General features: G+C 40.4%; 1 protein-coding gene across 1 annotated transcript in view; it reads right to left on the bottom strand.

Moving 5' to 3' along the window:
- Positions 1-13,723, bottom strand: part of SMARCAL1 (SNF2 related chromatin remodeling annealing helicase 1) — a 28,096-nt gene extending 14,373 nt beyond the window's left edge. Inside the window, exons 1-4 of the mRNA XM_072419078.1 lie at positions 13,649-13,723; positions 11,138-11,953; positions 7,710-7,760; positions 4,689-4,739 (exon numbers count right to left, since the gene is read on the bottom strand). Coding sequence (XP_072275179.1) covers positions 4,689-4,739; positions 7,710-7,760; positions 11,138-11,953; positions 13,649-13,706 — 976 coding nt within the window. The 5' untranslated portion in view covers positions 13,707-13,723. The remainder of the gene's footprint in view (positions 1-4,688; positions 4,740-7,709; positions 7,761-11,137; positions 11,954-13,648) is intronic.
- Between the last annotated feature and the right edge of the window lie 371 nt (positions 13,724-14,094).

Raw genomic sequence — 14,094 nt, 5'->3', positions numbered from 1 at the left:
GCACAGTGAACACCGAATCCCAGCTCTGCGGTGTTTTATTAAACGCGTCTGAGCCTTGTTATTTATGCCTTGATTAAATTTGATGTGAATGATACATAATTATAAAAAAAAATCTGGCATGAATAAAATGAGAACGTCTTTGCTTTGAAAGTGCACGGCGCAGCATACAACTAGATGTTTGTTTGGAGCAATGTTTACAGTGGTTAATGCACTACTAAGCCTAATAAGAACGTCCGTGTTCCAATTACCTGCGCTCCGCCGCTCACTAAAAACAACCACCTACCGTGCCATAAAGGGAAATTCCGTAAAGTGTAAAGGATAAAAAAAAAAAAATCCTTTCTGCTATCCAGTTCGGGGAAAGTGCAATTATTTCTGCAAACGCTTTTGTAGGCTGAGATTTTCCTGCCGATTTTGTTTTCCAGGAAGCCGCTGTGCATCCCTGTACTAGGGCTAAACAGTGAAAATACTCGCTGGCTAATTTGAGGAGCCTCACTTGGCATTTTGATTCATATGTGCTTTCAAAAAGGAAAAAAAAACAAAGTCGTCCTCAGCAGTTCCAAAAGAGCATACAGACAAAAAGGACAATGGATTTGAAGTGTCCTTTTATTTCTGAACATCAAGAGGACTTCTGACAGGTAATTATAAAGCGTTTATTGAATCCGGGGATCTCACCCCTCCTCAGCGAAAGTGACAATGCAGCTGGGTAACAATGATCTGCTATAAAACATTTTGTCTGTGACGGCCAGCGGTTCTTTTGCCTGGAACAATAGTTGCAGGATAAATACGCATTAAAGAGCTGTGGTTCATGGAGGAGTCTAAAGGGTTTACCGTATTACTTGGATGATAAATGTAACTATACATGGGGAGGAATTGTTGTCAGATGGAATCCTTAGGAGGCCAAAGGGATCCCCTTTTTCTTGCTAAAGGACCCAAGAGCCACCTCTTCTGTCTACAACTCAACCAAGCCATGAACTGAATTCTACCTTAAATTTTAGCATTTTTAGACAGTTTCACATTAAAATAAACCTATACTTTGCACATGAAGGTTTCATTTTATTACCCAGCCTCTTCCTGCCAGTGTTCTCCCCAACCCCATTTTAGCTTGGGGTGTGTAGTTGTTTTTGTTCAGTGGCAGGGCTGCCTTAAGATCAGGACTGGGTGAACAAAATTACAAATCCTTTGACAGGGAAAACAGCTCACAAATATGCGTTTCAGCTTAGCAGTTCTCCCCAAACCCTTTTAGCCGGGTGCACCACCAGCTGTTTTTGGGTGGTTACTGATAAGTTGGGTTACAATGCAGGGGCTGCAACCCACCTACATTTTCTTCTCATCTGGCTTAAAAAACTTTCTGGGTTGAACACTGCCTCCTGAATATACTTATTTTCCCTTCACTTCTCCACCAGTCCATTTACTGCTGAGAATAAAGTGAACTGTCCAATATTTTGTTCGTGTGACTCCCCCAGCACCCCATCCTTTCATGTGAAAGTATAGTGCAGCGTAGTCAAGCGCTGTCCTATGGATGTGTAAGACCACAGTAGGATCAATCAGGCACTTTCACAAGCTTCTTGTCAGCAATGGCAAAGTATAAGGTCAAGTAGGTTTTGCAATGCTGCAAGAGGCCATATCTTAATTGAACTGTATGCTATGATCTGCATGGAAAAAACACAGATTACGTTTTCATGCTTATACTTCATCTTTGTGTCTTAGGTTGGCAATCCACATATAATATGAAAAAACACAAAAGTATTATTTATTATTATTATTATTATTATTATTATTATTATTAATAATAATAATCAATATTTGTAAAGTGCCAACATTATGCACAGTCTATTGCTTTAAAGCAAACCTATCAGCACAATTTTCACATTATGCAAGGGGGGGCTGTCACTTTTATGTAATAGAATTTTTTTTTCAATTTTTCAGGGAGGAAACTAGAGCGTCCTGGAATACTTAAATCACAAATCCTAGTGAGCTGCTCCATCTGAGTGTGTCCGACATTGAACATGCATCATCAGTGCCTTTCCCATAATGTAAAAGTGCAGTGAGATCAGCCTTTTTTTTCATTTTGTGGTGGAAGACACGCCTCCCAATCTCCCACCTGCACAGTGCAGGTTCAGGTGACATGAAAAAGAACACTGAAGAAAACATGGCTGCACTTGCCGTCTAGTGCCGGAATAAACAGGAAAGCCAAGAGTGCGAGACGCACTGAGTTTGTGGGGGGAAAAGGTCTCTTCACCTTTTACATTAAAATTCCACTTTAAATGTGGAAAGTTTTCAATGATGTGGATAGCAGAGGAGCTCACATAGAGAAGCAAATGATCCATTGTCTTTTCATAAGATATATTTATTGTTCAAAGACAACTAAAATTCACCACTGACATGTATTGTGGTCACGTCTTCCGGATGGGTGTACACTTTAAGGCTTTAGGGTAGCAGATATTCCAGGACTCTGTGAAGTGTCTCCAGTTTTGTCCCTGGAGAATATGTTTCCTGATCCTGTAAATGACTCTCTCATCTTCATCTTACCTGAATTTACCTCGGGAAGATAATCCATACTGTGTAGGCAATAAGACCAGTGGAGTCATTGCTGAAAGCTCTCCTGGGAAGCCCCGAAGATTTCTAAATACGTAAAGAAATCCAAATCAGTCCTATAAAGGGGTCTTCTATCAATAAAGCTGTGTGCAGGGATGATGTAGCTTCAGTGTGCATGGTGGCTATCCTATGGCATAGGGGAATCCAGTGCAGGGCAGCAGCAGCAAATGGGGCAAAGAAGGGGAGCTCACGCTTGTCAGCACTGAAAAAATACCCAACGAGGAAGCACGTATGATGTGCAAATGCTCCAGGGACCTCCTGCAAATTCATTTCCACTTTCCCAATTTTTGTAAACACCCATCAGAAATACATACCCTGCTGCATCTGACCAATAATCCTAATAATTGACCCATAATCCTTCCATTGACCAACAATCTGCTGATCCCCCGCTGTTCTCCATTAGGTTTTTATCAGTGGAAGGAGCTGAAAGAACTATGACTGCCAGCAAAGGGGTTAAATGCGCTTGCAACAGTGGAGAGGAAAAAAAATGCGAAGAGGCTTTATGACATTACAGTGAATACTGTTCAAATAAAATTAGGTGCTAAATAATTGCTGCAATTTCCCCGGTTATTACAGCACGCTTTTTTTTTTTTACAGCCGCAATTTCAGAACCGCACTGGCCGGCATGAAGCACAAAATCCCCTAAAACAACCTTTTTATCCGAGCCTGATTGAGAGCTGGGCCTGCACCGAGCAGGGGGTGGAGAAGAATGTTAAGCTTCATAAACAATTATTTGCAAAATAGACTCATTCCGGAGATAAAACCTTCTTTTCACGAGCTCCATTTAGCAGAGTAAATATGTACATTTCTCGCAGCAAGATCCAGCTGCGTCTGCACATAGACAGACCGGCTTTAAAGAACCCAAAATGAGATACAGCTTTCATTGTATCGTGTGGGATTTATTGTGATTTATTACCAATGGTCAGAAATGCTGTACATCCCCTTATGTCACAGTCTTCATCTTTCTTTGGTGGAGCTTTTTGTTTAGGCATCATCAAGGGTCATCCTCTATATCCACATGCTTCAAAAATGTTCTCAGCTGTGCTCACAAATGTTTGACACTGACATCTGCCCCTGATATAGCTTTTATAGCTTGCCAATAATTTATAAGGTTCTCTCCAAAATTTTTTTTTTCATGGTTGGGAAGAAGCTGCAGGTGGGTGGTGGCCCCTTTATTGTGACCCAACTTTCCAGTGACCACCCAAAAATAGCCAGGAGGTTACCGGGGGTGCGCATGGGGGGGCAGCTGAAAGGGGCTGGGGGGAACATTGATGTTAAAGGGACAGGAGACTGAAGGTATTCTTCTACCTGCAGCAGGCTGGATATCTGCTTTCTACCTAGGCAGTCACTGGGATGGAGCCTAATGGTGGCTTATTAATAATAAAAGGTGATTCTGTTGCTGTAAATTGTGCGTTGTCAGAAGTATGTTGATGCAGATTTGCATGCCACAATACATAGTGAATAAAAGATAAAAACATGAATAAGAAGAAAGCGGTTGTCACTGAAAACCATTCCTTCAGTACATCCTAAGAATAAGGCAAAAAACACAAAGACCCCCTATATACTTTTCATGGCCTCCATATCGGTCTTTTTTGTAATGGGTTCCCTCAAAAATTAACAGTGTATGTGTGGGCCTAAGAATAACTTAAGATATGGATATAGTTTTAGATGCCATTAGTTCTTTACACATACAGTTTACCTGCAGTCAATAAAAGGATGTTTTTTAACATAAAAAGCACCCTTTCCAAGGCACTGGTCACATGGCTTGCTGGGCAACTTGTGTGACTGACATATGATCCTTTACAGGGTGCAAAATAAGTATGCGGTTCTTATCGTATGTGCATCAGTGACAGTTTATTTCTAGTATATTGCATGCAGGATACCTGGCATGACTTTTCCCTGAATGAATCAATTAGAAATTTAGCTCGCTCAGGAATAGGCTGCGGGCACAACATTGACATAACAGTTCACATGAGGTCAACCTACATATGCTGACCTGAAAAATAACCATTCCAAGGCTTTACCTTAAAGCTGCCTTCTAAGCATTTAGCAGCACAGACGTGAAAAAATTACATAAAAGAAATGTAACTCACTTAGTTTTTGGTAGTCCTCCAACAAAAAGTTCCACTTTCTGGTCTTTGTGTCTGTAAGGTAAAAAGAAATTGACGTCATTTATAAAACAACTTCCAAAAATCAGTGTTCAGTAATCTCTACTCCTCATATTTCTATCTGTGCACAGGAATGACATATATAAGTTTGTTGCAACAGTCTAAATATAAATAGATACATAGACAAGATAAGGCTTGTCTAATAAATAAGGTAACTAATATAATAACTTACTTTTACTACTTTGCATAAAAAGGTTAGACAACCCTTGTAAGGTAAGAATTATTTTTTTATTTTTAAAAAAAATAATTCTTACCTTACAAGGGTTGTCTAAAAAAAAAAAAGTTATGCCCCTTCCCTTCTGTCTTTACCACTGTGACATACATACATCACGTATACCAGGAGGCTTCTGGCTGCTCCTTCTGCACAAGCCCGAAGGAGCATGCCAGTCTCACACGTACACAGTGAGCTCGGCATGCTTTTTTCCCCCATTTACAGCAGGTACTTCACCAAATCTCATGCCTAAGTAGTGCAAGATTGGTTGACAAAGCCAGAAGAAAAAAGACAACGGAGGAAGATGGCAGCACCCGGAGCTTCCTCCGCGCCAGGATAAAGGAGGATTCCAGGATGGCGTGGGAACCAATCCAGGAAAGCTCCAGAGGGATCTGCCGAAGTAAAGGTAAGTTTTTTTTTTCAGTTCTGTTTTAAAGCTGAGCAGCTGAAGGAGAACCACTTGGACATTGATGCTTGTGGAAGAGGGGAAAGTGAAGCCCTTAATCCTGGACTGGATGGGGGATCAGATCCATTTACTGAAATACTACAATACCACTTTTTTATAGGGCTTCAATTAAAAGGATATACTCCCCTAGCCGCTTTCTTCACTCCTCCAATGACCCCCATAACCTCGTCACACGCACGGCTCTAAGACTTTTCTAGAGCTGCCCCAAATCTCTGGAATGGTCTTCCTCGCCCTATTCGGTTTGCTCCTACTTTCTGTTCATTTAAAAGAGCACTCAAAATCCAGTGCTTCAACCTGACTTATCCGCCTTCTTCTGTCTCTTAAACCCTCACTACTTCCCACCAATCCATATCCCCCCACCTATCGTATGCTACTTTCCCTCCCTCTTAGATTGTAAAATCTTCTGGGCAGGGTCCTCTCCTCCTCCTGTGTCACTGTGTGTATCTGTCTGTTATTTGCAACCCCTATTTAATGTACAGTGCTGAATAATATGTTGGCTCTAAAAATATTGTTTATTTATAATAATAATAAAAGCAGATTTTTTTTTCTCTTTTTACCAAGCAGGGGAAATGCAAATCACGTCATGTCCAAGCAATTCACCTTACATTTCAGGTCAGGTCTGGCTGTTTACATCCATCTCTGGAGAGTGTCTTTTTATGCACAGATTGCAAATCCTCATTGGAAACACAGACTCATTCCCTCATACATTATTGCTCAGGTCTGACAAGGCTTTTAAATGGATAAACCATTCTTCCCAGAGCTATTTAAGTCAGTGTAACTCTGAGCGGGCATATATCATGGAAGGGAGTGGCCAGTTGTCACATGCAGCTAATGCTCTAGAAAATAATACAGAGGCCATAATAAATGTGTATGTAAACCGAAGAACAAAATGTAATAAACAGTAGCTAACCAGTCCAGATGAGTTAAACAGCCTAGCGGATGCCTTAGTTTTTCTTTTTCCTAAGCATTTTCTCCCTTTTTACATCAAATACAATAGCTAGAGCGCCAGAGCAGAAGACATTTTTTTTTTTATTTCTTCATATAGGATGAAAAAAGACAAGTCAATTAATTTGGAAGATTCCATGGGTCCCTTTTAATCAGGGCTTTGGCACTTGTTTACTTGTATAGGTGCTTAATGAAAAAAAGTTATAGCATTTTAAGTGTTTGTAATGGATGACTGTTGCTCCATTGTTTGTTCCAACTGCAACAGCCATGCGCTAAACATATCAAAAAATATTTTCGAATTTCATAGAGAAATAAGATCCAATTATAACTTTCAGTATTTGGACACCCATTGTTCAACTCAAATCTACATGTGAACATAAAAGCTGCATACAGAGGGCATTGCACTTGAATATATACAATGTTCTCCCTAGCCCCCTTTAGCCGGGCATACCAACTGGCACTTTTTAGTAACCACCATGCTGTTTTTTTAAAAGCTGGGTCACAATACAGGGGGGCTGCCACTAACCTACAGCTTCTTCCCACCCAAGTTAAAAAAAAATCCCAGGGAGAATCCTTATAGCTAACCAATCACATCCTATCAATTGAATTCAGCATCTCTCACCCATGTTCTTAATAGGATATTGTGGAACAGAGATAGAATAGGATAAGTGCGCTATAATATACAGCTCAAGCTTGGGTATACTTTGTGCCCCTTTCCCCTAAGCTGAAGTAACCCATTTTTTTTTTTTAAAGAACTGAATTCTCTTCATATTATATTGAAAATGACCACCCAGTTTGTATGGTGCAGTTATGTTACTGTTCTGCAGGAGGATAAGCCAATGAATCATCATGGATGGGTATCTGAATTCCTTTTCCATGACCCCAAATTAATGTAATTTTCAATAATATTTATATAAATCGGGCACGCTTTGTGGGAATAACCAGCTTCTTCAGGGGAAATATCACATGCAGAAGATCACTTTCAACAACCTTTACCATTTAGTTAGCTCCAATTAGCCTTTAAGGTAATTATCATACAACCAATAAGACTGCTTCAATGGCAGGCAAAGTATATACAGCACCAAAGGTTAACCAGCATGTATACATCCACATCAGGGAGTTAATAACCCATGATGAAGTATCAAAATGCCAATCATACTGTGCAACTAGTTATCCAAGTTGGCCTTTGAGGAAAACATTACACAAATCCTTGCTCATGGTGTCACTCCCTCTTGGTTTTGTTTTTTTGTGTTGTCTTTGTGTTTAAAGAACCCTCATTGCTTGATTATAAAACAATCAGCTGTGCCCGCTGGTAATAACTTACTGAGGGTGGTGTAGTCTTCGAGGTTAAAGTTCCACATCTTGGTTGCAGGATCTAGGACACACAGAAAAGACAGTTTGGTGTCAGTCATAAACATGCAGAATACAAGAAATCAATTGAGTGCATCCTACCAGTCCAGTGTTCTCCGCGGTCCCTTTTTGCTGGGCACATCACCTGGTACTTTCCACTAACCACCCAGTTGTTTTTAGGTGGTCACTGATGAGTTGGGTCACAATACAGGAGCAGCAACCCACCTACAATTTCTTCGCACCTGGCTTAAAAAACATTTCTGCAGACCTATAAATCTTCATTTGTATAGTAACAGATCTATAACTGAAACCAATTGCAGCAGATGACAACACAGCTAATTCCCTAAACCGATAATTATTAGGTTGTGAATGGCTGCAACTGCAAAATGATTGCACAGACTCTGCATTTCTGGTAACATGCAAAGTCCCCTATTGGTTAAAAAATTATTTCAGGGCGATGAGAAGAAAGTGCCGGAGAAAATTGGCATCTAGAGCTGGGTGTAGTCCATCCTCAATGCCACCCAGAAGTGTGTAATACAAATATCTGAAATTTGTGAATAAACATAGAAAGGCCAGACCAAGATGTTTTGTAGAAGCAAGGGCTAAACTATGGAGGATAGGAGCAACTGAATATCAGATTTTATTTGTAAGTACAATAGCACCAAATCCTCGTTCTTAGTTTAAAGGTTTTGGTGTTGATCCCATTATTAAAGGGTCAAATATGAAAGAAGACAGAAAAAGCTGGGGTTATCAGTAATTTTGACATATTATCTTTCAAATATCGCACAAGGAAAAAAAAACAAACAAAATGGCATATTACATCCCAGCACATTACATTCAACGTAGGTAAGCCATTCCCATTTAGAATATCATGGAATATGGTGCCTGATGTCTTTACAAAAAATCTAAGTAGGTTCCATATAATAATGAAACATCACATTCCCAATGCATTTCGGTGATAGGCTTCCTCAGGGGATATATTAAGAACATTACAGAATTTTGTTGGAAATAATATGAGGACAGGGATTCTCCAGGGAAGATGAAAACCTGGAATTCAAGGTATCCTCTGGATGAAAGGGTGTTTTCTAAGGGCAGCAATGTAGGCATGCTGGTGTGATGGTGATGTGCAGACAGTGCCAGAGATGTAATTTGTCATTTTGTTTGTTTTTTTTTTCCCTATGCTTGTTCGATATTTGAAATGCATGTTCAAACTGCTGATAAACCCCAGCTTTTCCAGTTTTCTTTCATATTTAGTATCGGATTTTTGCTATATATTATATACAATGGAAATAAAAAGTGTATACACCATGCTTGTGATGTAAAAAAAAGGCCAGGATTTCAACATTTTTTCCACCTTTAATGTGACCTATAACCTAAGTATTCTCTCCAGAATATTTTGTAGGTTGGGTGGGAAGATGCTGTAGGCAAGTGGTGGCCCCTGTAACGTGACCTAACTTATCAGTAACCACCCAAAAACAGCCGGGTTGTGCATGCTTTTGGGAAATTTTAGACTATTTATTAAACAGGGAATCAGACATTCCCTTAAACATTCCCTTCTGGGAATCTTCCAGGCCTATTTCAATATTTAATGAATTTAGCAAATTGTAGCAGGTCCTGGGTATTTTTTCTTTGTAAGAAAAGACTTACATCTTGCAACCCTATAGTACTGAGATCACCAAAACAATATCATCTCCACGATAAAGCATGGTGGTGGCAGTATCATGGTTTGTGGTTGCTTTTCTTCAGCTGGAACTGGAGCTTTAGTCAAGGCAGAGGGAATTATGAACAGTTGCAAATACCAAAATTAGTTTTGACCCAAAACTTTCAGGTGACTGGTAGAAAAGTGAAGATGAAGAGGAGTTCTTTCACTTTTCAACACAAAAAAAAAACCCATGCATACATCCAAACCAACAAAGGAATGGCTTCCCAGTAAAAAAAAATGTTTTGGAATGGCCCAGCCCTAATTCCAATAAAAAATTCTGTGGGGTGACATGAAGAGGGCTGTACACAAGAGATGCCTCACATACTAGGGCGCTTTTGCAAGGAAAAGTGAGCAAATATTGCCAAATAAAGATGTGCCATGCTGATAGATTCCAATCCAAGAAGACCGAAAGCTGGAATTACATTAAAAGAGGCTTCAACAAAGTAATAAAATATGAGTGTGCACACATATGCAACCAGCTTATCATATGTTTTTATTTTTTCTGTTTTACTCCTAACAGATTTGTTTGTTTTTCAATTGAATTGTACAGGTTAAAGGTCACATTAAGGGTGGGAAAGGTTTGGAAATAATTTATTGTCTCATTGTTTTACATATCTTGGCATTAAACAGGGCTGTGTACACTTTTTATATCAGGTTAGTAGACATCTGACCATCATATATATGAGCATGTTGGGCATCCCATTCCAAAATCATGGGCAAGGATTTGTCCTTCCACCAATTTGTTGCTTTAACAGTCTCCACCCTTCTTGGGAATATTTTCACCAGATTTGGGCCAATTCTGTGCCAATTTGTCAGGCCAGGTATAGATCTGGATAGAAAGACCTGACCCACAATTGGCATTTAAATTCAACCAAATGGTTCTGTTCAGGCAAAATGTATTGAATGAAAACCCAGGAGGGGTTCTAATACCCACTCTATATCCAAAACTATACAAAAAAATAAATACAATACATTACATATGATAAATAAATTAGTCAGGGAAAAGGGAAGGGTATAGAGGCAAACTCTTCTCTATTAGTTTTGGTTTTAAGCCCTAATAAATCATCAGCTTATCAAAATTTGGGATCAAATCATCAATTCGTGATCAAAAATAGTATTGCAGTCTCTGAACCCGACACGTTTCGCCGATATGCTTCCGCAGGGGACTGTTTAGAGAAGATTGTTAATTAATTTGTGTAGTGCAGTAGCATGTTTCTGTCTGCCTAGCAGACAAAGTAATAACTAGAAATCTTTTCTTTTCTCCACAAAGATGAGTGAGAATTACCAAACCTAGATTAATGTGCATATTATTTCCCAGATATTCAACTCTGCAATAAAAAAGTACTTCAAGAGCACACCTTTGTTTTCTACACACCACTATCTCAAAACAGGATCAAGCGAGCATTGATTTATTAAGTGTCTCTAATAATCTCAGGGGAAGCCTATCAACGTTTCGTCGGGTTCAGAGACTGCGATACTATTTTTGATAACGAATTGATTATTTGATCCCAAATTTTGATAAATTGATGATTTATTGATGGATGTTAAAATGTTAAAAGCTTACATATATATTTTTTTCTTGATATAAATAATCTTTATCCGAGTAAATTTAACTTAAATCGCAAGCCTTAAAAAGCCCTCTCTCTACCTATCCTTTCTAGTTATTTTAATAAAAAAAACCACATCATGTAATAACTCACCATAATTTTTGCTGGGGATTGTTTTAAACAAAGCAATGAGTTCTGCTTGGTAACCCACTTCAACACGGAACCGATCTTCGCCATGTTTTATGCACCTTCCTTTTGTGACCGCCACTGGTTTTTTAGTCTGGGTCGTATCCACAGTGCAACTGCTGACTGCCTTCTCTCTGAAATTTGCAGCTGTCTTGTTTCCGGCAGCGGAAGCAAATTTGGAGCTGTTGCCATAAAAGTTAGACACGTTACTGGTACTCTTTACAGGTCCCATGCTATCTTTTACAACACCAATAGATGAATCCGTAGATTTGTATGAGTTGGGTTTGGACGGCTCACAGCTTTGGTTTGGAGCTGCTGAAGTGTTAAAGTTCTTAGAAGGATTGGGCTGAAAAGAGTCCACTTTGGTTGGCAAAGGTGCCGAAGCATTTTGATGCGTCTCCGTCCTTGAAATGGAGGGAAAACTTGGCGCAGATGGAAGGGAGGTTGGTGCAGGTAGCCGATTGTTAGTACCACCTATGGAGTGCAAGTTAAAACTTCCAGGTTTGGAAGCGGTAAACCTAAAACTATTATTTTGGTTGAGTTCTTTGCTGCTTGGGGGAACATTAAATCCTTGCTGCTGGTTTTGTTGCATGGACGACGTCTGAACATTGGAAGAGACAGCAGCGGTCTGGTTAATCCCATTCCTCTGCACAGCAAGTCTCTCGGCTCTCCTCGCCAATGCCTTCTGCCGGTTCTCCTCAATCTTTTTCTTCTGTTCCTCTGTCAGACACACCGACATCTTTTCAGGTTTAGTTTCAAACTTCTGAAATGGCCCTTCAGCATCTGGAAAAAAAAGGGTTATTGCTCAGGAACACGTTTTAACAGACAGAGGTGTTACACTCTTTTAATCTAAACATTGAACTGTTTTAGGATGCGGTGAAGAAATCAGTTAAGCGGATAGTCCCCCTCCAGGGACGGCTGTATACCTCATTTCCAAGAACAATGTCAGACAGTGCCATATTTCATGTTTGCATCAGAAGAGGCAACGTTACAAACATAACCGCTTTCACATCTCAGCCATTTACATTGATTGATGTGAAAAAGCGCAAACAATAAATGAGGAAGTGTTTATGGTACAAATGAATCGAAGGAGAACTGTGTGATGGCTGCAAATTCATGGTGGGATCAGTGGCAAACATAATGGTTCACCCTGACTGATATGTAGATCATGTTTCTTTTACCCCAGTGGTTGCTGGGGGTTCCTTGAGCAATGAGCAGTTAGCACCTCTCAGGTCAATTTAGGTGACACCAATGATCTTTTTGGCTATCTGTAAGGGTGACATTCTTCCCAATGTCCAGCAATGTACGAGGAATTCTTCCCACTGACCACCACACTAATATACTGTGAGCTGTGGATATATTCATTTTAGAAGAGGTTCCCTGAAGATCCTAAAGTTATTTCAGCGGGTTGCCTATTGTTAAAAAGAACCTGTACTAGATGCTAGAAATCTGGGAGTTTGTAAAACGCAGGGCACAAACTTATTTTATCTCTCTATGTTCAATTCAAAGCTTATGCGGTTTATCTCTGCCATGTATACTTATTTCTCTGTGATTTATCCATGTAAAGACCCAGTGAGTACAGATATATAACTGCTGATCTTCTAGAAATACATTCAGCTCCTAAGTCCTGCTGTAGGCTGACAACACAAAGCGTTTTTGCAGACTCAGCGTTGTCAGCCTTGCCCACATGTCTTGTGGAACTACTCAACCACTGTCAATACAAAGCACAGGGATTACCTGACCGATAAGGACTGGGAGGACTGCTTCTGACACTGGTGAAGGTCAATACTTTTATTCCTCCCTTGCTGTGCTACTTTGCTTTGGGGGAAGGGGTTCATATTGGCTGCACTATATGGCCATAAAATAACCATTAGTAGGGGGAGCCCCATCAAGCTATTGATAAGGGACCCCATGATTTGCAGTTTTGCCCCTGCCAATACAGAACATAGAAGGAACCACAGTACATGAAAATGGGAAATGGAAAGTCACCCTCATCTGACCAGATTGGGCAGATGGACTTTTATGCCATATGGGGATCACGCTGAGGCTTGGTGACCAGCACGTCATACTGGGTGAGTGGACAGTCCCTGGCCCTGCGCTTTCCGCTTTCTGTGCCCAACACCCAAACTGGAGAGAAGAGGAAAAGTGAGTATACCCCGCACAGGCTCATGAAGTATCCTATGTATCCTACTAGAATACATTTATTTACAAGTGCTTATGGAGAAGGGGGGGGGGGGGCAATCTTTATCCCTTTCCAATTTATACCTGAACATTCCCATCACAACACTTTTGCACAAATATCCTGCAATGTTTACATAATACACCAGCTACATGTGCTGCCCACAACCTGTTCAGGGGGGAATCACAGCTTTACATATCAGGTAAGTAACACCACGCATCCTATGAAGATTACAAGACAACTGCACGAATAACCAGACTGACAACTAGTAACTAGTGATCCCCCAGCTTCATATTTACCCGCCTGGATCCATGACAGCGAAGAGCAGATTCTCCTACTGCTAACAGAGCGCGTCATCAGCAAGGGACGGGAATCAGTGACGTCATCGCCCCTGTGCAGCCCCCGGCACCGCCATCTTTGTTATTGGCAGACTTCATATGATTTGCTTTCTCACTATTTAACTATGTTTTGTTGAGCAGTAAGCAGTATGTCAGTGTTAAAGTACATTGTCTGCTCATTGCCGAAGCTTTATTTGATGAAAGGGTCTAAAGGGGAAAGTACACTCCACGTTTCTGTTGAAACAAGTAGACTGCTGTTGCTCAACCCTGCTGGCTGGTTGATCATGTTGATCTTCATGCTTTAGCTTGTCACTGGAGCTAGTGTATAGGGCAGGTGTAGCTATTTGGCCAGGTCTTTGCTGACAGCATGCTTGTTCTGGTGCAGGGCATCAAAAATGGTGACAAGC

Source organism: Pyxicephalus adspersus, chromosome 7 (assembly GCF_032062135.1).
Source record: "Pyxicephalus adspersus chromosome 7, UCB_Pads_2.0, whole genome shotgun sequence".
Lineage (NCBI taxonomy): Eukaryota > Metazoa > Chordata > Amphibia > Anura > Pyxicephalidae > Pyxicephalus > Pyxicephalus adspersus.
This window is presented reverse-complemented; position numbering and strand designations above follow the sequence as displayed.